General features: G+C 44.9%; 1 protein-coding gene and 1 pseudogene across 1 annotated transcript; one reads left to right on the top strand and one right to left on the bottom strand.

The window, feature by feature from the left end:
• Positions 1-14,885: 14,885 nt before the first annotated feature.
• LOC105464216 (spermine synthase pseudogene) lies at positions 14,886-15,981 on the bottom strand (annotated as a pseudogene).
• A 2,175-nt stretch (positions 15,982-18,156) lies between these two features.
• On the top strand, positions 18,157-22,998 carry LOC139360872 (CXXC-type zinc finger protein 1-like). The gene is made up of 7 exons (XM_071089191.1): positions 18,157-18,183; positions 19,308-19,523; positions 20,714-20,824; positions 21,165-21,214; positions 21,434-21,530; positions 22,442-22,594; positions 22,669-22,998. The coding sequence occupies exons 1-7, from the start codon at positions 18,157-18,159 to the stop codon at positions 22,813-22,815; spliced, it is 801 nt and encodes a 266-aa protein (XP_070945292.1). The 3' UTR covers positions 22,816-22,998.
• Positions 22,999-23,686: the final 688 nt, after the last annotated feature.

The following is a 23,686-nucleotide window of genomic DNA, read 5'->3' as shown; positions in this document are numbered from 1 at the left end:
CAATCCAATCCAAGTCTTCTATTTAGAGTGTTCAGAATTTTTTTTTTTTTTTTCTGAGACAGTGTTTTGCTCTGTTGCCCAGGCTGGAGTGTAGTGGTGCGATCTCGGCTCACTGCATCCACCGCCTCCCAGGTTTAAGCAATTCTCTGCCTCAGCCTCCTGAGTAGCTGGGATTACAGGAGCCCACTGCCACGCCCGGCTAATTTTTTATTTTTATTTTTATTTTTAATAGAGACGGGGTTTCATCATCTTGGCCAGGCTGATCTTGAACTCCTGACCTCGTGATCTGCCCGCCTTGGCCTCCCAAAGTGCTAGGATTACAGGTGTGAGCCACCGTGCCTGGCCGTATTCAGAATTTTTATAAGGGCCACGAGTAATACTTCTGTTTCTTGACAGATTTTTCCCAAGTCGATTTAATGTCTAGATTTTTATGTTCCACTTGCCCTGAGGATTGGAGATGGTATGGGGCATGAAATTTTAATGAGTACTCCAGAGATTTTGCAAGCAAGAGGTTTATCTCTGATGTAAAATGAGTTTCTTTGTCTGATTCGATCCACAAAGGGATGCCAAAGTGAGGTATAATCTCAGTTATCAATTTCTTCACCAATGTTGTGCCATTAGAATCTCTAATCCATCCATGAAACCTGCAGACTATAGCCAAAGAGCAGGAAAAGCCAAAGCTGGAAGTAAATCTATGAAATGTATCTGGAGTGCTGCAAGGAGAAGCGTGGGCCTTGGAAGACTGCCTGAGGGGTATTGGTTTCCCCCAAAAATGTGGTGAGATTTACAAGTAATGCATTGGGAAATAATTTGGACAGAAATGTTGTAGATCCCAGGACAAAACCAATTATGCTTTAGTTCCTCAGCTATCCCCCATGTGCACATATGTCCCATCTAATAAGACATAAGTACAAGCCAAAAGGTTAAAAGAAAAGGGGCCACAGGAAGTCCATTTGGCCCAATATACCCAATCCATCTGATAATTGCTTGGCGCCCTTTTGTATCCATTTATCTTTTTCATATTTTGGGGCATTTACCTGAAAATCAATAATATCAGTCAGGGATAAAGGCAAATTCATAAATTGGGTGGAAAAATGAAAAGGGGGTCAGTTTTTGGCTGTGTACTTAGCAGCCTTTTCTGCCCTATCATTCCCTAGAGATATAGTATCAGTCTCCTTAGTGTGGGCTGGACAATGAACAATAGCAATTTTAGTATGAAGGTGAACAGTCTGTGATAAGGCAGCAATTATATGTCCATTAGCAAGAGGAGTACCAGCAGAGGTTCAGAATCCACGGGATTTCCAGATTGTGCCAACAGCATGGCAGACTCCAAAAGCATATCGGAGTCAGTGTAAATAGTGGCAGTTTTTCCTTTTGCCAATGTGCAAGCTCTAATAAGAGCTATAAGTTCAGCAGCCTGGGCTTACTTTATCGTCAGCAAAGAGTATGCCTCAAGCGTTTCATGTGGGGAAACTATGGCATAGCCAGTTATTATGTTTCCCTTAAAATTAAATTTGCAAGAGCCATTACAAAATAGCAGCAAGGCTAGGTTGTCTAAAGGAGAGTCTGAGCGATCCCCTCATGGCTTTGAACCCATTTCTATAGCTGCTAGGCAATCAGGTGGAATGGAATGAGGCTCTTCATCATCAGGGAGGGGTCGGAGTGTAGCAGGATTTAGTGTCACAAAGGTGTAAGATGATGGAGGGATTGGTTCACAGGGCTTGCTCCTAGGTGGTCTGTCCATGTGTAGAGAGGTGCTGCATCTTAAGAACTTGGAAGACAGCGGACACAGCATGGGAAACATCGAGGCAGATGGGGGAGCCTAATGTCTGGGTGCTGACTTTAGTAATTAGGGTGGCAGCTGCTGCTACTGCATGCAGGCATGGGGGCGTGCCTGCTGCCATGGGATCCCATTGGCATGAGAAATATGCTACAGGTTGTATCTGAGAGGCAAAGGGTTGCCCTAGAATACCTGCAGCAATCCCACTATTTTCATGACAATAGAGGTGAAAAGGTTTATCAAAATTACATAAGCCAAGAGCAGGGGATAGGACAATGCTAATTATGAGGCTTCAAAAGAAGTTAATGCCTCTGAAGGCCAGAGAATGGCCTCTGGAAGGAGGGCATATAGTGGGTTGGCAATAGCCTCAAAATTAGGACTCCATGGTGGTCAATAGTCAGCTGCCCCTAGAAATTTACATAGCTGCTTTTTCATTTTAGGGAGAGGAATGGATAAAACTGACTCGAGGCATTTCGGGGTGAACTTCTGAGTGCCCTGAGCTATTTCATGTCCTAAGTAAGTAACAGTTGTTTGCACTAACTGAAGTTTAGACCTAGAGGCTTTATGGCCTCAGTCAGCTAGTGCCTTTAGGAGAGTGAGGGAGTGTCTTTAAGGGTATCCTATTTAGTTTGGTTACAAAGCAAAAGGGCAAGGTCATCAATATATTGCACAAGAATGGAGTCTTGGGTGAAGGCTACAGAATCCAAGTAGGCTTTAAGGATTAGAGAGAATTTTGAGAGGGACTCACAATATCGCTGAAGCATGCGAGTCCATGTTAATTGCCTCCCTCTAAATGTAAATACAAAGAGAAACTGAGTCAGGGTGCAACGGAAAGGAAAAGAAAGCTGAGCAGAGGTCAACTACATCACCAGGAATTGAGATAGGATAGTAGCTGCGCTGTGGATAACAGAGTGGCAGGGAATTACAAATCTTGTACAACTTACAAATCTTGTACAAATAGATTTGATTTCCATTGGAAGCAAATTTTCCTTCTTTCTTTACTAGTAAGATTGGGGTGTTACAGGGTGAAGTGGTGAAAATAAGTACACCTTGCTGCAAAAGGGAGTCCATGATAGGTTCAATTCCTCTCTCTGCATCTTGTGAGAAGGGGTACTGAGCTACTGCTGATGGGAAATGTTTTTTCCTTTTTCATGCAATGTGTACCGGTTCTGTACTCAGTAGTAGTCCAATCTCATTTGCACATTAAGCCCAGAGACAAGCTGGGACATCTTTTAAGAATGCATCCTCTTTAGAGGAATTTAAATCAAGAGGGGTTTCCATGAGAGAGCATATTAACTTTTATACTAAGGTTAATAGAAAGTTTGAAGTTTGGTCTGAAGGTAGAGACATAAAAACGCCTTCCTTATCACATTGTATGGCAGCATTAAACCTTCATAATAAATCCCTACCTAAAAGGTTTGCTAAGTGAGGAGTCAGAAACTAGAAAGGCATGGCAGATGTTGAGAGGGCAAAGGATGTTGGGGTGTCCTGAGATATGGGCGATGAAATAAGTTGCCCAGAGATTCCAATAGCTTGAATAGAGGCAGAGGTAACAAGTAGAGAGAATTCTTCTGAGTGAATAGTAGACAAAGTCTTATCAGTGTCGATTAAATCCAGTTCTTAATCCTCTACTTTAAGTTCAGTGGTGGGCTTTGAGGTGCAACCGAGGATCAGCTGACCTCATCAATCAAAGTGGTATTGTCCCAAAGGAGGGGAATAATGAACCTTCTAAAGATGTTGGATTCTAGGGAGAGTTTCTTTCTTTTTTTTTTTTTTTTGTACAGGACAGCGATTTTTCCAGTGCCTCTGCTCTTTGCAATATCTTCAAATTTCAGAAGGCAAACTAGAAAAACCTTGTGGCTGACCAAAGATATGAAAGAACTTTGAGTCATTCTTAGAGGCATGCCTTTGTTTCTGTAACAATTCAAGCTTCAAGATGACTTGATTTTAGTTCTTTTTACCCTTTATTTTCTTGCAAGTTATTTTCAAATAATTGAGTGACTGCTTCTATTATAATGCTTACAGACTGACCAGCCCAACCACTATACTATTTTGGATTTGCTTTTTTATATCAAGAAGATTTCCGACCACAGCAGAAACTGGAATATTTCTATAGTCTGGAGCTTCAGGAGCTAATGCCATATGCCTTTGAAAACCTTGTATATGTCTCTTGACAAATGCCTTGGGGTGCTCTCCCTCGTTCTGAATACATAATTCAAGATTATACAAATTTACCTTGGGAGGAGAGCCTCTGATATTGTCCCTGTCAGGCCCTGAATATCAGCGACTAGCTGGGTGATCTCCTCATTTGCAGGAGGGCCGGGAAGGGGCTTCAGCCATCTGTTCCCTCTGTCTTCCCTGGGAGGCCGTCTGGCCTGTCTAAAAACTGCAGTATGATCATGAGAGGGAAATACACCCCTTAGCAGCCAGTCAGGGTCTCTATGTGTGGGGTTACAGATGGCCACTGATCTCTCCCACTATTTTCTGAACTTGGTAGGTCCTTCTGAAGGTGGGGGCAAAATAGCTTTATAATTTAAAATGTCTGTTGCTGTCCAGGAGACATGAATTCTTTGAGAAGGGAGTCTAGGATACATTTACAGGGGGCATTGCATAGAGAGGTCTGGAGCTGATGGAGTCTGATTACAAAGCCCTGGGAAATAGGAGAGGTTTCAAGGCACAGAAAAACAAGCCTTGTTGAGTGTCCTTGGAACCTGTGCCAGATTTATTTCATGGCAGTCAGTTCTTACATAAATGACCTCTAAGCTTCAGGTTTTAAGACCAGGCCTGATTAGAGCTTTTAAGATCGGGAGGGTTTTCGTAAATCATCCAGGGAAAGAGAGATAAAAGAAAGCAGCTGGATGTCTAAGGAGTTTTTCTGGGGTTTGGAGGAATGGAGGGAATTTGTTGAGGAGATAGAGGAGGAGGGAGAGGCTGAGGAGGGGGGTTCAAATCAGGGGCCCAGAGAGTGATTAGATACTCTGGTGGGTCAGCGACATGGAGTTGGGGATTAAGTAGGGTGTGAGTGGAGAAGGGGGATTTATAGTGGGAGCAGATTTCAACTTTTGTTCTAGGTCTGCTTTTGTTCTTCAATTTTGTTAAGGAAATTTTTTGGGCTAGTCATAATACTTTTCTGAGTTCTTTGTTCTGTCTGATCTTCCCATAAATACAATAAGCAAATAGTTTATAATAAGAGTTCTCTAAAATTGTTTTCAAATACATTTTGAATAAAATTTTTATTTCTAATTCAAAGGATCCATCTTCTGGTCATTGACAATTAGGATCTTCATTGGTGTATAGATTCCAATTGCGACTTAATTCAATAAGCCTTTTATGGAAAGACCACGAGGTAACTTTCCAGGCTTAGGAGAAATCTTTATCAGGGATGTAAGGAGTGTTCCTGGAGTGGGTGCAGAAGATGCAGCCCCCATGATTCAAAAATTTATTCTCAGAGATAGATTAAGAAAGCAAAGACCTTGGCTGGTGCAGTGGCTCATGCCTATAATCCCAGCATTTTGGGAGGCCAAGGCCAGAGGATTGTTTGAGCCTAGGAGTTTGAGGACAGCTTGGGCAACGTAGTGAGATCCCCATCTCTATAAAATTTTTTAAAATTAGCTAGATGTGGTGGTACGCTTGTAGTCTCAGGTACTTGAGAGGCTGAGGTGGAGGAGGATCACTTGAGCCTGGGAAGTTGAGGCTGCAGTAAGCTGTGATTGTGCCTCCACTCTCCAGCCTGGACTACAGAGTGAGACCTTGTCTCAAAGGAAGAAAATGACTACAAAATAAATAAACTTTTAATAAGTTTTAAAAAATAAAAAGAAAACAAAGAATTTTGTGGCTACAGGGGGTTAAGGGTCTCTGGGCTGATGGGATTGCACTTGGGATCGCAGTCAAGTAGGGATTTAGCTGGGCCAAGTGGTTGCTAGCTGGGTATGCAGTGGGTCCTGCAGTTGGTGGGTCTAGTACCAGAGTCCTAGGTAGGTATGGATCCTGCATGGTGTCTGGGCCAACAGGATTGCTTCCAGGACCTTGGTCAGTGGGACTGGTGTTGGGACAAGGATCCACTTCAAGGTCTGCAATTGGGTACACAGACAGCAGCCCTGTTACCAGGTGTGTGGATGCACGTGACTCCCACCAGTTCCCTGGGCTGTCTCCTGCTGGGTTACTGGGTAGGTCACTAGACAGGCAGGATTGGCTCTGGAATGTGGCTGAGAGAGGCTAGAACCAAGTCACAGGGCTGCTTCAGGGTCCACAACTGGGACTGACATCTGCAGTTCTGCCTCTGGAAATATGCATAGGTGTGCCTCCTGCTGGGTTCCTGTATGGGCGTGACTGCTCCCAGAACATGGCTGACAGGTCTTTTTCAGGGATGGTTTCTGTTAGTTTATTTTTTCCTTTGAAAGGGCCATCTTTCCTGTTTCTTTGTATGCCTTCTGATTTCTTGTTGAAAACTGGACATTCAAATGTAATAATGTGATAACTCTGTATATCAGATACTCCCCTTTCCCCAAGGCTTTCTGTTATTTATTTACTTGTTTATTTAATTGTTGTAGGCTGTCTCTGTGCTGAGGATCAGCCTAAGGTGTAAACTCAGTCTTCTCAAGTCTTTACTAAGCCTGAGTCCCTTCCCCTGGGCATGCGTGGTGACTTTCTAATTTCTCCCATATGTATGGTTGCTTTTGAGTTGCTGGCTCCCAAAAGGGGTAAAAAGAGAAAAATGAGTGAGAAAGGCACTGACCCTTTAAATCTCCTGGAAATCACATCAGTGGGGGTGGGTGGATGGGAGGTGAGTTTTTTTTTTTTTTTTTTTTTTTGAGACAGAGTCTCGCTCTATTGCCCAGGCTGGAGTGCAGTGGCATGATCTTGGCTCACTGCAACCTCCAGAAGGTGAGGTTTTCAACAGTAGTGAGAGATGTAACAACAATGGCTGCTAATTCATTTTCTGCAATTCTGTGATCAGAAGCAGTGATTAGCAATCCAAGCACAGATCCCCAATATTGGAAGATAGAGTTCTTTTTGCCTACTCTGCTCCTGCAGGTTGTGTGCAAGTGGCTCCAGGAACATGTGCACAGCTGTTTGCCATAGAGCTGAAAAGTCAGGGGTGGGGAGCTGCTACTGTGCTAAGAGCTTAAATTGACTGAAATTAACTGCAACTCACCATTTAGGCTTCCCCTGGAAATTGCAAGCCCTAGACAGACTCCAGAGTTCCAAAATAGTTATGTTAGACAGATTATGTCAGTGTAACTGTTATTTCTGTGGGGAGGTGGATTCCTGGTGCTTCCTACTCCACCACCTTCCCAGAATCCTCCTCTAGTCGACATTTTTGTTTTTCACAGAGTTTCACTGTTGCCCAAGATGGAGTGCAGTGGTTCAATTATAGCTCATTGCAGCCTGCAACTCCTGGGCTCAAGTGATCCTCCCACCTCAGCTTCCTGAGTAGCTGGGACTACAGGCAAATGCCACCACACCTGGCTAATTTTTTATTTTTTTGTAGAGACAGGGTCTCACTATGTTGCCCAGGTTGGTGTCAAGTGATCCTCCTGCCTTGGCCTTGAAAAGCACTGAGATTACAAGTGGGAGTCACCATGCCTGGCCTTAGTCAACTAATTTTTTTATGAAGTACAAAGCCATTTCAATGGAGAAAGTATTGTCTTTTTAATAAAGGATGCTGGATGTTCTCACTTGTAAGTGGGAGCTGAACAATGAGGACACATGGACATGGGGAGGGAAACAACATACACTGGGGCCTGTGGTGGGGGTGCGGGGAGAGGGAGAGCATCAGGAAAAATAGCTAATGCATGCTGGGCTTAATACCTAGGTGATGGGTTGATAGGTGCAGCAAACTACCATGGCACACGTTTACCTATGTAATAAACCTGCACAGCCTGCACATGTATCCTGGAACTTAAAATAAAATAAAATAAAAATAAATGATGCTTGAACAATGGACTATCCATATACAAAACAAAACAAAAAAACAAGGCAAACTTCAACTTAACCTAACACTTTACATGAAAATCAATCCAAACAGATCATAGAACTATTGGTAAAATATAAAATTATAAAACTTCTAGAAGAAAACATAGGAGGAAATCTTTGTGACCCTAGGTTAGGCAAAGAGTTTTAGACATGATACCCAAAGCATGATCCATAACAGAAAATACTGATACATTGGACATTACAAAAATCAATTACAAACACAGTCTGCAGAAAAAGGTTAAATTCAGAGTATCTGCTCCTGGAATGGTTCGTGTTCTTGTTCCATCCAATCTAGATGGCCAATCTAGTGTTTGCCTCTAAGGACGTGCCAGTCTGCCAACAAAGCACTTAACATCTAGTGTATCTGGGCAGTCAGAAGAGACCAAAGCTGTAAGTCAGTAATCACCAGCAACTGTTGTAGGAGCACTGTGCTAGGAGGAGAGAAACCTGTAAAATACACAACAACACTGAGCAGAATGGCAGAAATGCTGTAAGGAAGGAGGAGCAAAGGGTCTGAAAAAGGCTTCCCAGTGGGGCAGGCATCTGAGGTGATTCTTGAAAGATAAGCTGAATGTTGATAGGCAAAAATAGACAAACACAAACAGATGCGAGAGGTTCAGGCAACACTCCCCTACCCATTATAATTCCAAGAAAATAAAAGGAATACCCATCACTGTTACAATTATGCTCACAAGTGCATTCAGAAGAGGGGCAGTTCACCCAGTTGGAAAGGAAATAGACAGTTTTCCAGATGGCGATGCCAAAGCTTAGTCTTGCAGGGTGAGCATGAATTAGCAAAAGAAAAGGAAAGGCAAGCCTCAGTAAAGACCCCGAACTTGGAAGCCCATGCTGGATCAACAAGATAGAGAGAATACTCCCTGATTGTTCGACGTTTAGAGAGCCTGGGAACAGCACTTGTTTGGTACAGGCAAGTAAGGCCCTGTCATAGAGAACTTGGAAAGATATGCTATAGAGTGGAGCCCTGATCCTGAACATCTTGGAGATCCAGGAAAGATTCCTAAGGAGGATGGTGACATTTTTTTCTTTCTTTCTTTCAACAGGGTTTTTCTCTGTTGCCTGGGCTGGAATGCAGTAGCATGATCATGGCTCACTGCCGCCTCAGTCTCTCAGGCTCAAGCCATTCTCCTGCCTCAGACTCCCGAGTAGCTGGGACCACAGGTGTGCACCACCCTGCCCACTAATATTTTGTATTTTTTGTAGAGACGGGAACTCACGATGTTGCCCAGGCTGGTCTCAAACTCCTGGGCTCAAGCAATCCACCCATCTCAGCCTCCCACAGTGCTGGGATTAAAGGTGTGAGCCACTGCGCCTGACTGATGGTGATGTATTTATCAATCCATTGCCCTTTGGGAAGACGACCTTGGAGGCAAACTGGATTAGCCATCCACATCTCAGAGACAGGAGTTCATCATGATGTAAAATATGAGAAATCTGAACTAGGGCTATGGAATTGGGAGTGAAAGAAAAACAGCAGTAAAGAGACAGGAGACATTAGAGAAGTAGGTTTGAAGTCAGAAGTGAAGAGGATCAAAAAGCTATTGATGATGCATCTAAGAGGGCCACAACAATGGCTGCTGCTTCATTTTCTGCAACTTCGTGATAAGAAGCAGTGATCAGTGATAGTAGCACAGATCCCTGATATAGGAACAATTCAAAGGAAAATAATTCAAAGGAAAGTTAAAATACATCTTAGCTGGGATACTGCAAGTACTATTTATCAACTTTCACAGCCACAGAGTGGTAACACTTTCTTTAGAGTGACACAGTAGGAGCACCGTCATCTTGGACAAACACTACCATTTTAAGTTCCAGCTGCCTTTCTAGCTTCATGCATTTCAAGGAAATAATTTCTCTTCTAACAACAAACAGCCAGAAAGAGCAGACAGTAAAACACAGATAAGACAGCTTGGGCACAGACGGAGGAGCGGGGGAAGTCTCTTGAGTAACTGCCAAACTTCACCCTTATACAATGGGCCCCAGTAAAACAGTGGGCCTTAATAAGCACATTCCTTTCCCTTCAGGTGCACTAAGATAAGGAAGCTAAAAGCAGACCGGGGCAGGGGGGCGGGGGCCGGGGGTGGGTGGGTGGTTTATGCCTGTGGCTGCAGGAAGATGTACGGGAACAGACACAAAACTCTCCCTCCCGGATAAACACAACAAAGAGACACAGACAATCCAAGCCTCTGTTAAACTCTCCCACTCTGAATCCTTAAAAACACTTCATCTAACAACAACAAAAAGAGAAAATTTCAGGCCAGTATCCCTGATGAACGTCAATGCGAAAATCCTCAATAAAATACTGGCAAACTGAATCCAGCAGCACATCAAAATGCTTATCCACCACGATCAAGTCAGCTTCATCCCTGGGATACAAATCTGGTTCAACATAGGCAAATCAATAAACGTAATCCATCACATAAACTGAGCCAATGACAGGAACCACATGATTAGCTCAATGATGCAGAAAAGGCCTTTAATGATAGAATTCAACACCTCTTCATGCCAAAAACTCTCAATAAACTAGGTATTGATGGAATATATCTCAAAATAATAAGAGCTATTTATGACAAACCCATAGCCAATATCATACTGAATGGGCAAAAGCTGGAAGCATTCCCTTTGAAAACTGGCACAAGACAAGAATGCCCTCTCTCTCTGCTCCTATTCGACATAGTATTGGATGTTCTGGCCAGGGCAATCAGGCAAGAGAAAGAAATAAAGGGTATTCAAATGAAAGGAAGCCAAACTGTCTCTGTTTGCAGATGACATGATTGTATATTTAGAAAACCCCATCATCTCAGCTTAAAAACTCTTTAAGCTGATAAGCAACTTCAGCAAAGTCTCAGGATACAAAATCAATGTGCAAAAATCACAAGCGCTCTTATACACCAACAATAGACAAGCAGAGAGCCAAACCATGAGTGAGCCCCATTCACAATTGCCACAAAGAGAATAAAATACCTAGGAATACAGCTAACAAGGGACACGAAGGACCTCTTCAAGGAGAACTACAAGCCACTGCTCAAGGAAATAAGAGAGGACACAAACAAATGGAAAAAAAATTCCATGCTCATAGATGGGAAGAATCAATATCATGAAAATGGCCATACTGCCCAAAGTAATTTATAGATCCAATGCTATTCCTATCAAGCTACCATTGACTTTCTTCACAGAACTAGAAAAAAATAGTTTAAATTTCATATGGAACCAAAAAAGAGCCCGAATAGCCAAGACAATCCTAAGCAAAAAGAGCAAAGCTGGAGGCATCATGCTCACTGACTTCAAACTATACTACAAGGTTACAGTAACCAAAACAGCATGGTACTGGCATCGAAACAGATATATACACAAATGGAACAAAACAGAGGCCTCAGAAATAACACCACACATCTACAACCATCTGATCTTTGACAAACCTGACAAACACAAGCAATGGGGAAAGGATTCCCCATTTAATAAATGCTGCTGGAAAAACTGGCTAGCCATATGCAGAAAACAGAAACTGGACTCCTTCCTTACATGTTATACAAAAATTAACTCAATGAGGATTAAAGACTTAAATGTAAGACCTAAAACCATAAAAACCCTAGAAGAAAACCTAGGCAATGTCCATTCAGGACATAGGCAAGGACAAAGACTTCATGACCAAAACACCAAAAGCAATTGCAAAAAATGCTAAAATTGACAAATGGGATCTAATTAAACTAAAGAGCTTCTGCACAGCAAAAGAAGCTATCATCAGAGTGAACAGGCAACTTACAGAATGGGGGAAAATTTTTGCAATCTATCCATCTGACAAAGGTCTAATATCCAGAATCTACAAGGAACTTAAACAAATTTACAAGAAAAAAACAACCCCATGAAAAAGTGGGCGAAGGATATGAACAGACACTTCTCAAAAGAATACATTTATATGGCCAACAAACATGAAAAAAAGCTCATCACCACTGGTCATTAGAGAAACACAAATCAAAACCACAATGAGATACCATCTCACACCAGTTAGAATGGCGATCATTAAAAAGTCAGGAAACAACAGATGCTGGCGAGGATGTGGAGAAATAGGAATGCTTTTACGTGTTGGTGGGAGTGTAAATTAGTTCAACCATTGTGGAAGACAGTTTAGTGATTCCTCAAGGATCTAGAACCAGAAATACCACTAGACCCAGCAATCCCATTACTGGGTATATACCCAAAGGATTATAAATCATTCTACTATAAAGACACATGCACACCTATGTTTATTGCAGCACTATTTACAACAGCAAAGACTTGGAACCAACCCAAATGCCCATCAATGATAGACTAGATAAAGAAAATGTGACACATATACACCATGGAATACTGTGCAGCCATAAAAGAGAATGAGTTCATGTCCTTTGCAGGGACATGGATGAAGCTGGAACCATCATTCTCAGCAAACTAACACAAGAACAGAAAACCAAACACTGCATGTTCTCACTCATAAGTGGGAGTAGAACAACGAGAACACATGGACACAGGGAGGGGAACATCACACACCGGGGCCTATTGGGGGGTGGGAGGTAAGGGGAGGGAGAGCATTAGGACAAATACCTAATGCATGTGGGGCTTAAAACCTAGATGACGGGTTGATAGGTGCAGTAAACCACCATGACACAAGTATACCTATGTAACAAACCTGTACATTCTGCACATGTACCCCAGAACTTAAAGTAAAATTTTAAAAAAGCAATTCTTTTCTATTTGTTTTTTGTAAAGGCCATGATGAACCTTTCTTTGTAAGCATGTAGACTTTTATCATAAGCATTGAAAGAAAATTGTCCTATGTATGGCCTTGTAGTCTTAGTTCCTGAACAAAAATAAAGCAAAATGAAAAAATAAAAAATAAAAAAAATTAAAAAACCCTCTTAGTCTGTAAGAGAGAGTGCCTCTGTCCTAACTAGGCCAGAAGCCCCTCTCAGGTTTATTCTCCAAAGTAAACCTATCTTTAACTGCTGAGCCAATTTTCATGTTTCTTTTTTCTTTCTTTAATTCTTACATAGAGCTTACAGTATACTTCTGAGTTCAGCTTGGATTTCTCACTTCATGCTCCAATCCCTAAACTGAGTTTGATACAAGCTGTGAAGATTTAGATTTAGCTGGGGACACTGTCATTAGACACTAGGCTTGAATGAGGGAAAATAGTTTCTTAACAAAGATCTTAACATTTTTTGATTGTTGACTTTGTCCATGGTTAGTTAAATGTAACTTTAGTGTAAATTATAGCATTTATTTGCTTTTATCTCTAAGAAATAATATGGAGCCACATAGATTACAGTAATTTGCCATTTTGCAAAAACACCAGAGGGTCAGAGTCCCTGATATATTTCTTTAATCACCAATTGCTACTGGACACCTCCCATGTGCCAGGCAGTAAACTGGGCACTAGGCATCTAACAGTGATGAAGACTGACATTGTCCCTGCTCTCATTTCTAATGGGGAAGACAGACACAAAACAGTTGTGAGAGGTTCCGGCAACACCCATATTTTCTTCTTAATTTCAAGATTAAAATAAAATGAAGAGCCCTCACTATATTATAATTATGTCCATAAGTTTATTCAGAAGAGAAGCCTGCCACTCAGATGGAAAAGAAGCAAAGAGAGCTTCCCAGACAGAGATGCCAAGGCAGAGGCTTGAAAGGTCAGTGGGAATTAGTGGAGCAGTATGGTTATAATCTTCCACAATGATAATTTTTTTTGTTATTTTACTGTTTGTTCTAATATATTTTCTTTGTGTTTATTTTACACCATTTTCTTAAGTGTATATAAGGTTAGAATGTTTATATTCATTGTGAATTGAATCATTATGGAAGGGCCCTCTCAATTCCAATGAATACCTTTTTGTCTTAGTCTTTTCAGTTTGCTAGTAATATCACTGACCTTGCTTTATTTTGATTAGCATGGGCCTGGCAAATTTTCTTCCATCCCTTTATTTCAAACTTTTCTATATTTTTATAATTTGCTAGGTTTGGCATAAACAGTGTATGACTGGATTTGTCCAGTTTTATACAGAATGACAACCATTAACTAGAGCATTTACTCCATTAACAACTTTTTTGGGGTCTCTTTTGTAATTTGAATTGAAGCAATTGCTATTCATTTTTTTAAACTCTCTTATAAGCACCAAATTTTATTTATTTATTTATTTTTATTTTTTATTTTTTTGAGATGAAGTCTCCCTCTGCCACCCAGGCTGGAGTGCAATGGTGTGATCTTGACTCACTGCAACCTCTGCCTTCCGGGTTCAAGTGATTCTCCTGCCTTAGCTTCCCACCCCCAGTAGCTGGGATTACAGGCGCCCACCACCATGCCCGGGTAAGTTTTTTTTTTTTTTTTTTTTTTGTATTTTTAGTAGAGATGGGGTTTCACCATGTTGGCCAGGCTGCTCTCAAACTCCTGACCTCAGGTGATCCACCCACCTTGGCCTCTCAAAGTGCTGGGATTACAGGTGGTGAGCTCACCACCCAGGGGTGAGCTGGGGCTCTTATTATTTGTTTAAAAAAAGTTTTAAAATTTTTTTATTTTATCTTATTTTAAGTTCCAGGATACACATGAAGTATGTGCAGGTTTGTTACATAGGTAAACGTGTGCCATGGTGGTTTGCTGCACCTATCAACCCATCACCTAGGTATTAAGCCTCAGGAGCATTAACTATTTATCGTGATGATAAGCACCAAATTTTAATATCTAAGTCAATTTTGGGGGAAGGAAACATCATCAAGAACTTACTTCTGAAACAAAACAACGATGTTCATTCCTTCAAACATCCAAATTGAAGGTGTGCCAAAATGAAAACAAAAAAAGTCCACAGAGAAATAAAAAGGAACACAAATCACATTCCAGGGGGTTAGCGCATTTAGCAGTCTTAGCTGTGCTGTCTAACCATCCTTCAACTGACTTTCAAAAAAACAACACGCTAAACTCATCAAAATATACATTTTCCATTTGCTGTTTTAAAATTAAAAATAATAATTTAACAAAGAAAACTTTAAGGAAGTCACAATCAATTGCGTGACTCATTTTGACATCACGTACAGCATATGGAGGTCAGGAAAGTTATTTGCAGCATACATGGTTAGAGGATATTCATCTTTGAGGTTTAGGTTTCTTCCAAATGGTGTAAAATACCCACAATTCCAAGTATGAAGAGACACAGACGATTTCCTTTGAGAATTCCAAAGGACACTACAGGCACCCCAGCTGTTCTTCATAGAGAGACAGGGCTTCCGTCAGACTGACAGAGTTCCCCTTGTGTAAAGTATTTCACATCCTGTTTCAATGCTTTCATTGAGAGGTCAGGTATCAGTCTGAGAAACTCCCATGTGGAATCTTCTGGAGACATGGAGATTGGAACAGCTGTCACATCATTAATCACATAATCAAATTATCTCCCTTCTTTGGCATACCTTTTCATACTGGAATACAGTACTGAACCTTGTATAGCAGTCTCCTTTAAGATTATCTAAGACATCACCACAAGTCTGCATATATCTCTTACATCCATCAATCACCATTTCATCAATCTCTATCATAGTGACCATCTTTAGTTTTAGTTCGACTATTTCACACAATATGCCCCCATCTCAGCCTCCCAGAATGAGTACATCTTTGCCAGTGTAATCTTTGCCACTGCCCACGATGGCCCAGGTATATGTCAAATCACTCTCTGCCAAATTGACATTCCCACTAAGGATGAGAATATTTCCAAATTGCTTCGAGTGTAGAATTTTAATGCTCTGATAAGGTGAATCTTCATCATATACCACTTCATCTACGTTGTATTCAACCAGGAGTCCATCTGCTGTGGGCCAATATCTGTCGGTGGTTCCTCCTGGAACTATAGGTGGTAATCGCCTCATCCACCAAGTACTGTCTTGACTCAATTCTTTCATTCTTTCTTCTCCTTTGTTCAAAAGACTGTTGATCTCTTCTTTGCCTTGTGCGTCACCATCGTAACTCTGAAGGTCCAGTAACTCCAATCCATGTGAATAAATTCTCAAATTGGTAAGGCTGCCGTTTTTGTTTGTATAGGTTGCTAAATAGCGGTGTGGTCCTGCTAGGTGTCCACCGGCTCTGCCATCCCCTGCTCCTGGAAAATGGACTGGAGCCCTTTTAGAATGGTCTCGCCATCAGCTTTGGTGTTGAGCATGAAGTCAAGTGTGCTGTGCCATGCCGCTGCCATAGTGAGGTGAGACCCTGAGCCATGCCTGGGGGGGGCCGCCACGGGAGACTGGGGGGCCGCGTGGCGTATCAGGCTTCTACCCTTTTAACAACTTTTTTTTAAAAGTTACTGATCATGTAATAAAGGATGAGCTTCAAATATGAATTTATTCCTAACTTCTTACATTTCGCTTTCTATTTTCCTGCACTTTTTATGAATCTTTTCCTAGTTTCCTGACTTTAAAAAATGATGTGATTTTTGTTTGCTTTTCTCATTGCCTACCTTATAATTAAAATAATAGCAGATAGTCTGTAATCCCAGCTACTTGGGAGGTTGCGGTGAAAGAATCGCTTGAGCCCAGGAGTTCAATGCTGCAGTGAGCTATGATCACACCACTGCACTCCAGCCTGGATGACAGAGTGAGACTCCGTCTCTAAAAACAGTAATAATAATAGATAGTAAAATAGTAATAATATGAAATTATTCAAAATAATTGAAAATGATAAGAGGAGCAATTTTCTTGTTATGCATGATATTGCAATGATCAATCATCTACAAAATGTAATGCATGAGTCCATGAGGACACAAAGAGGGGAGCAACAGACATTGGGGTCTACCTGACGGTGGAGGGTGGGAGGAGGGTGAGGATTGAAAAACTCCCTGTAGGGTACTATATTCACTAGCTGGGTGATGAAATCTTTTGTACTCCAAACCCCAGCAACTCCCAATTTATCCATATAACAAACCTGCACATGGACCCCTGAACCTAAAACAAAGGTTGGAAGAAAAAAAAATAAGCCAAAACAAAATGTGGGAACTGTGCGCACATGGCTGTATTGTTTCTCTGTAACTATGCTCTTGAACTTGGGTGGTACAGCACCTCCGTCCAGGTGTTGAGCAAGCCCGAACTGGACACATTTAGAAAGGGGCGGGACAAGGGTGCTTCCCGAAGCTTCTCTTTCGCAGCTTTTTGGCTGCACCTCACAGGCGGCTCCGTGGTTCAGCATCTACTAGATGCTGAGGTATTTTGCAAGAGCTTTGATGAGAGACTGTGAATTTTGTGATTGGAGGGTGGATGTAGGGTCATCGAAGGGAATTTGGGAGTTGATAATGGAGATTTTTGGAGTCACAATAGGAACTTGCTGTAAGTTGAATTGAATGCTCCCAGTCAGATCCTCCAATGGGTAATTTATTTCCATTTTTCTTCTTTTCTCATATTAAGATGAGAAAAGAACTTTAGGATGGCTTAAAGTTCCATCTAAGACAACAAGTTGAGAATTATTGTTTTCATAATAGTTAAGTGTTTTCTAATTTCTTTTTACCAAGAGTTATTTAGATGTGTGTTTCCAATTAACAAAAGCTAAGCCTTTTATTGATTTCTGATGCACCTTATCTGTGTGCTGTGTGGTGCTTATTAATTGGAATGTGTTTAGAGTCCCTTTAAGACTAAGTCCAAGGCCCATTTTTATTAATATTGTATCTCTAGCTTGAAGATAGTATGAGTTCTCCAACTGATACTGTTTTGTTCAAGATGTGTATTGGTCCTGTGTGTGTTCTTGCTCCCTTAATTGCCAAGAGTAGTGACTTGCTTGCATGTGTGCATATATATGATGCGCACAGAAATGTGTACATATGTATATATGTATTTTGAGATGGAATCTCGCTCTGTCGCCCAGGCTGGAGTGCGGTGGTGGGATCTCACCTGGAGTGCAGTGGCACGATGTTGGCTCACTGCAGCCTCTACCTTCCGGGCTCAAGCGATTCTCCTGCCTTGGCTTCCTGAGTAGCTAGGACCCCAGGCACGCGCCATCACACCCGGCTAATATTTAAAAAAATTTTTTTTCTAGAGATGAAGTCTCGCGATGTTGCCTCAGGCTGGTCTCAATCTCCTGGGTCGCAAACGTATATTTGTGTATTTGTGCATTTTATGTGGCGATATTGGGCACAGGTAGGAGTACTTTTCAGAATAAAGATTGTGAAATTTCGCTAGGTGGGTGGGTCAGGGCCCGTAGGGCCCTATGTGGCCTGTGCAAGTGGGGAGGAGGGGCAGGGCTTGGCGTCTTAACCTGTTTCAGCGGGCTGTGAGGTGAAGCTGCGTCCTCTCCGTCCCGGAATGCCAAGGGGCTTGTGGTGCTGCGAGAGTCTGGGCAGGGGGCGGAGCCTGGCAAGGGGCGGGGCTGGGTATGACCGGACGCCATGTGTGAGGTCCACAGGGCACGAAGGGTAAGGTGAGTCTGAGCGTCCCTCAACCCGTCCGCCCACCCATCCACCGTTTGATCCTCCCTCAATCCATCCGCCCATGCATCCACCATTTGATCACCCATTCACTCTTGCCCCAGGAGCGCAGAAGTGGGTAGGCGGAACCTGGGGAGACTAGCTGAGTAGTCCAGGCAGTGAGGCAGACTGAACTTGCCTGAGTGGCAGGGCCAAGTGTGTTTGGGCAGGCAGAGGTGGACTTGTCTGGGTCCGTCGTGTTGGGTAAGCAGGGTAGCCTGTGTGTCTTGGAGGGAGGGGTGGATCAGGCTGAGCAGAGCAAATCTGAAGGGGTGGCAGCCAGATTTTCTGGGCGGTTAGGTAGGCCCTTATGCATGGAGGTGGGCAAGTTGGGGGCAGATGTGTCCAGGTGGACCAGCCTGGTGTGTCTGGATAAGGTGGGCAGGCAGGACCAGGTGGTATCAGTCATTCCTAGGCAGGCAGGGCCTAGTGCATCCAGCAGGTGTGGTTGCCCCAGGGTAGGTTGGCCTGAGGGTGAGGCCAGGAGTGTTGGGGCAGGGTTGTCTGTCCCTACCCACTTATGGTTGATCAACAGCCCTCTCTCCACGAGCATGGGAATACTACTAGTAATCTCTGGTCCCCAGTGAGTCTAGGATACAGGGTGGACAGGGAGTTGGGCTGATGCTGAGGGTCTGCCCCTCAGATCTTGCCTGTAACACCCCCAGAGACCTTGCTGTGGTCCCACTGGCCACTTGACAACTGCTTCAAACGCAGAAGTGCAGGCTAGCCTAGAAGCACCAGACAGCAGTGGTGCCACTGGCAGTAAGGGAGGCACCTGGGCAACAGCCACACCCCAGCTGTTGTCTGAAGAGGACCTGTCTTGGCACTGTGACCTGTACCAGGACACTTGCAGAGGGGATTTTTGGCAATCAAAGCCTGCCAAGTGTGAGGGAGGACCCTGGGGTAGAAGGATGGGGACAGTGAGGGCAGTGAGGTTCAGCAGTGAGGTGACAGGAGGCAGGGAGTATCCGAAGACCACTTTGAGAAACTAGTTGTGTGGAGTGTGTCAGTATTTCCTGATCTGCAGCCCTGGGTGAGTGACATCAAGAAGCTCCAGCTCATGGATCCCACAGGCAGAAGCAGGCAGTGAATGTGAAGCACAAGAAGAGTTTGAAGAAAAAGGTAGAGCAGAAGGTGACGAATTGAATGGGGAGCATGAAGGCAGGTTGGGGGTGGAATGCAGGGCAGGGGTGCAGGAGTTGGGGGTTAACATCGACCCTCCTGATCCTGCCATGACCACTCTTGTCCTGAAGAAGGAGAAGCAGCAGACGCAGAAAAGGAAGCACACGGCTGGGCGCCGTGGCTCACGCCTGTAATCCCAGCACTTTGGGAGGCCGAGGCAGGCGGATCACAAGATCAGGAGATCGAGACCATCCTGGCTAACACGGTGAAACCCCGTCTCTACTAAAAATACAAAAAATCAGCCGGGCGTGGTGGTGGGCGCCTGTAATCCCAGCTACTCGGGAGGCTGAGACAGGAGAATGGCGTGAACCCGGGAGGCGGAGCTTGCAGTGAGCCGAGATCCCACCACTGCACTCCAGCCTGGGCAACAGAGTGAGACTCCGTCTCAAAAAAAAAAAAAAAAAAAAAAAAAAGAAAAGAAAAGGAAGTACACAGGCAAGTGGAAGCATCCGGAGCATGTCAAGGACCCAGCCTCACCACGGCAGTGCCTGGGACCCGGCTGTGTGTATTCCACTTGGCCGGGCTCCAAGTACTGTTCGGATGACTGTAGCATGATGCTGGCAGGTGAGTGAGTGCACCTCGAGGTTAAGGGACAAAGGAGAAGTAAGGTGTGATCCATGCCATCTGTAATTCCACTCAGCCACCCACCCATCCACCGTCATAGTCACCCACTCACTGAACCGCCCATCCACATTACATCCACCAGGATGCTCATCCACCCTTATAGCCACTCACCCACCTGCTCATCCATCCTTATAGCCACTAACCCACCTGCCCATCCACCCTTATAGACACTCACCCTTATAGACACTCACCCACCTGCCCCTCCACCCATCCACCCACCCATCCACTGTTCAACCACCCATTCACTAACATGCCCTCATCCACCACTCGGTACCTTATAGAGTCACCATTCAGTAGCTCATCTTTCTCATTCCTCTGATAATCCCCATCTACCCATTTCATTTCTTGCTTTCTCTTCTTCCAGCTGCATCAATAACATCCTTCCCCAGTGCATCCAGCAGTGGCAAAGGAGCCCCTGCATTGCCAATGAGCATGGCAAGAAAATGCTCGAGCACATCCACCATGAGCAGCAGGACACCTATACTTGCCTGAAGGACACGGAGTGCCATTTCCATGAACTTGAGGCCATCATTCTGCATGGCAAACAGTAGGCTGTGTGCACGGATTACTAGGCAGAGGGCATTGGTGAGGTAGAGCTTAAAGGTACCTGGCCTCTTGTCCTGTCCCTCCCCATCCTGTACTGCTTCCCTGGCCCCTCCATTGTCCTGTGCAGAACAACGAAGGTGAAAAGGGCAGCAAAGACCTGCAGATCTTTTGTGTCTCCTGCGGGCAGCCCATCTCTAAGCGTGTTGCCTTGCGCCACATGGAACGCTGCTTTGCCAAGGTTGGAACATTGACTGGGAGTCAGATGGGACAAGGGTGTTTTTGGTTGGGTGGGGTGGCACATGGGTAGGGTCCATGTGGTGGGGGCAGGTTTGGCGCCTGGATATTTGTTATACAAGGAATGCAACACACATCCATGGCTTCCCCTGTGTGTGCTCTTCCCCCACGCCCAGTATGAGAGCCAAGGTCAGGGCATTAACCAGTGGTGAGGGGGACACTGGTTGTGCAGACAGGAGCATAGGGTCTGCAGGGGACAATAGACCTGGTGTTTGGAGCTTTATTGTAGGAGGACACGCGGCATATGTCCACAGTTCCTCCCATTTGTGCTCTTTCTTTCCCAGTATGAGTGCCAACTGTCCATTGGGTCCCTGTACCCTACTTGCATTGAAGGGTGAGTGTGGGGGCTAGTAAGGGTCGAAGGCATTATGTGGACAGGGTCAGAAGCAAGGTTGAGCAAGGTCAGGGGCAGGATGTGGGTGGGCTCAGAGGCAGAGGCGGGTGTAGTTAGAGGCATGATATGGGCGGGGTCTGGGACTAGGTGCAGGTAGGGTTCTGGGTGGGACCTCCCTCCTCCTGACTCTCAGCACCTCACTTTTCCACCCCCCTCCAGGACCACATGGTTCTTCTGTGATGCCTACAGTCTGAAGAGTAAGAGGTACTGTAAGCGCCTCAAGGTGCTGTGTTCTGAGCACTCTTGGGACCCCAAGGTGAGACCCTTCCTTACCTCATCACCTTCCATTCCTCCAATCCTCCCTGCCTGACTGCCCTCTGCATCTCCTCAGCAACCCCTGTGTGTCCCCCTTCCCTTCCTGACCACCCCACGTTCCATGCTCCTTGCTGCCTTTCACCCTCTCTTCTTCCTTTTCTCTCTAACTGGCTGTCTGTATTCATGCCCTCCTTGCCCGACCACCTTCCGGATGGTCCTGCCCCTCCTCACTGCAGAAGCACCCCCCAATTCTGATCCTCTTCTTGCTCGACCATCCTCCCTTCCTGCCCCACCGCCTGCCTGGCCAACCCGCTGTACCCTCCTGCTTGTGTGGCACCCTCAACTTCTCTTCCTCACTTTCTGACTTTCCTCCATTCTGATCATTTTCCCCGCCTCACTGACCCCTGATTCTATTTTCTGCCTGTCACCTACATCCTTTCTTCCTCCCTGTTTGACCACTCCCCATTCTCTCCCTCCACCCTCCTCTCCTTCACCTCAGCCCTCACCTCCCCTCTGCATCAACAAACCCCACTCATCTACTTCTCCTCCTCGGACCACCCTCAACCCTTCCCTCCTCCTGCCGGACTGCTTTCCAGCCCTCCAGCTCTCCAGCTCTCCCTGGCCCACCTGCCCTCCAGCATCCCTCCTTCTGTTGGATCTCTTTCTGTGCTTCTGTTCTTACCTGCATCACCTGCATTCTTCCATCCCTGCTTAGTCAACCTCATTCCTCTATCCTATATGCCTGATCACCCGCTATTTGTCCTCTCTTCTCTGAATTCCTCTCTTCCCCCTGCCTGATCAATCCCTATCCCTCTCCTCTCTGTCCTCCATCCCCCTGTTGTTTCCCTGTGCCTGATCATTCTCCAGGGCTACCCTCCCTCATAGCTCATCCTCCTTTATTCTTCACCATAGGTGCCAAAGGATGAGGTGGGCGGTTGTCCACTAGTGCATAATGTCTTTGAGTTCACGGGTAATTTCTGTTGCCTCCCCAAATGCCTGTGCAACTGCTACTACAGCTGGGAGAAGCTGAGGCGTGCTGAGGTGGACCTGGAGCGCATGCAGGCGGTAGGTGCCATGCCGAGGGGGCTGGGGGATGGGGTAGGATCCTGGACTCCCTCTCGAGCATTCAGGTCCCACAGTTGCACAAGCTGGAACAGCTGTTTGAGCAGGAGCAGAAGGTGCACACGTTTTTGATGAACCGGGTGGGGCTGCTGGCTCTGATGCTGCACAAGACGATCCAGCATGACCCATTCACCAGTGACTTGTGCTCCAGGGTGGACATCTAAGCCTTGCTGGACCTAGGTCCCATATACCACACTCTGTGTAAAGGTGACACCTCACAAATCCCTCCTCCCACACCTGCTGTTCCATCCACCTTTTTCTTAGGGCATCTTGGAGTTTCTCTCTGTGCTTCTCTGTCCACCACTTGGTCTCCTGTCTCTCTGTCTACCCTTCCTTGGTGGTGGTCGGGGGGATTGTCTAAAAATTCCCCATTCCCATCCATTCCTCCATCCCTGTGCCTTTCTTCCCTGAACCTGGGTGAGGCCAAGGGATCTGCCCTGCTGTTACATCCACTGTCTAGAGTTTTCTTCATCAACTTTGGAAGAACAAGGATTTTGATAGCTCATGATGTTCCCTAAACCTGTCTCTCTGGCTGCAAACCCAATTCCAAACCTCCAATAGTTGGTGGGTGACAGGCCCCACCTGTCATAGCCATCACGCCCCTACCCGCACCCATCTTGTCCTGTTCCTGACCTTCCCACGAGGTCCTTGCCCTGTCAGCCTTGTCCCATCTCAGTCCAACCCCAGTCTGTCCTGCCTTTCACTTCCGGGCCCCCTCTTCCCACCACCCTGCTCTGACTGTGCCCTGTCCTTTCCAGCCTGTCCTGTCACACCTATTTCACACCTGTAGGTTTGCCAGAAGGTGGCTTCTGCCACATCTGCCTTTGCCAGCCCCCATCCAGGCCTTCTGTGCCATTGGAGGTGCATCCAGTAGTGTTGCTTGTGGGTGCTGGTATGTCTCCAATGACAGACCTGAACGACATTTCCTAATTTTTTTCCTATGCTCACTGATACCTTATGATCTTTTTTTTTTTTTGAGATGGAGTTTCTTGCCCTGTCACCCAGGCTGGAGTGCAGTGGCCCGATCTCAGCTCA

The sequence above is a fragment of the Macaca nemestrina genome, chromosome X (assembly GCF_043159975.1).
Source record: "Macaca nemestrina isolate mMacNem1 chromosome X, mMacNem.hap1, whole genome shotgun sequence".
Taxonomy (NCBI): Eukaryota; Metazoa; Chordata; class Mammalia; order Primates; family Cercopithecidae; genus Macaca; species Macaca nemestrina.
This window is presented reverse-complemented; position numbering and strand designations above follow the sequence as displayed.

Coding starts and splice junctions, on each gene's coding strand:
- LOC139360872 (XM_071089191.1), top strand. CDS start 18,157: ATGTGTGAGGTCCACAGGGCACGAAGG. Junction 21,215..21,433: donor TACCCTACTTGCATTGAAGG/GTGAGTGTGGGG, acceptor ACCCCCCTCCAG/GACCACATGGTTCTTCTGTG. Junction 21,531..22,441: donor AGCACTCTTGGGACCCCAAG/GTGAGACCCTTC, acceptor TCTTCACCATAG/GTGCCAAAGGATGAGGTGGG.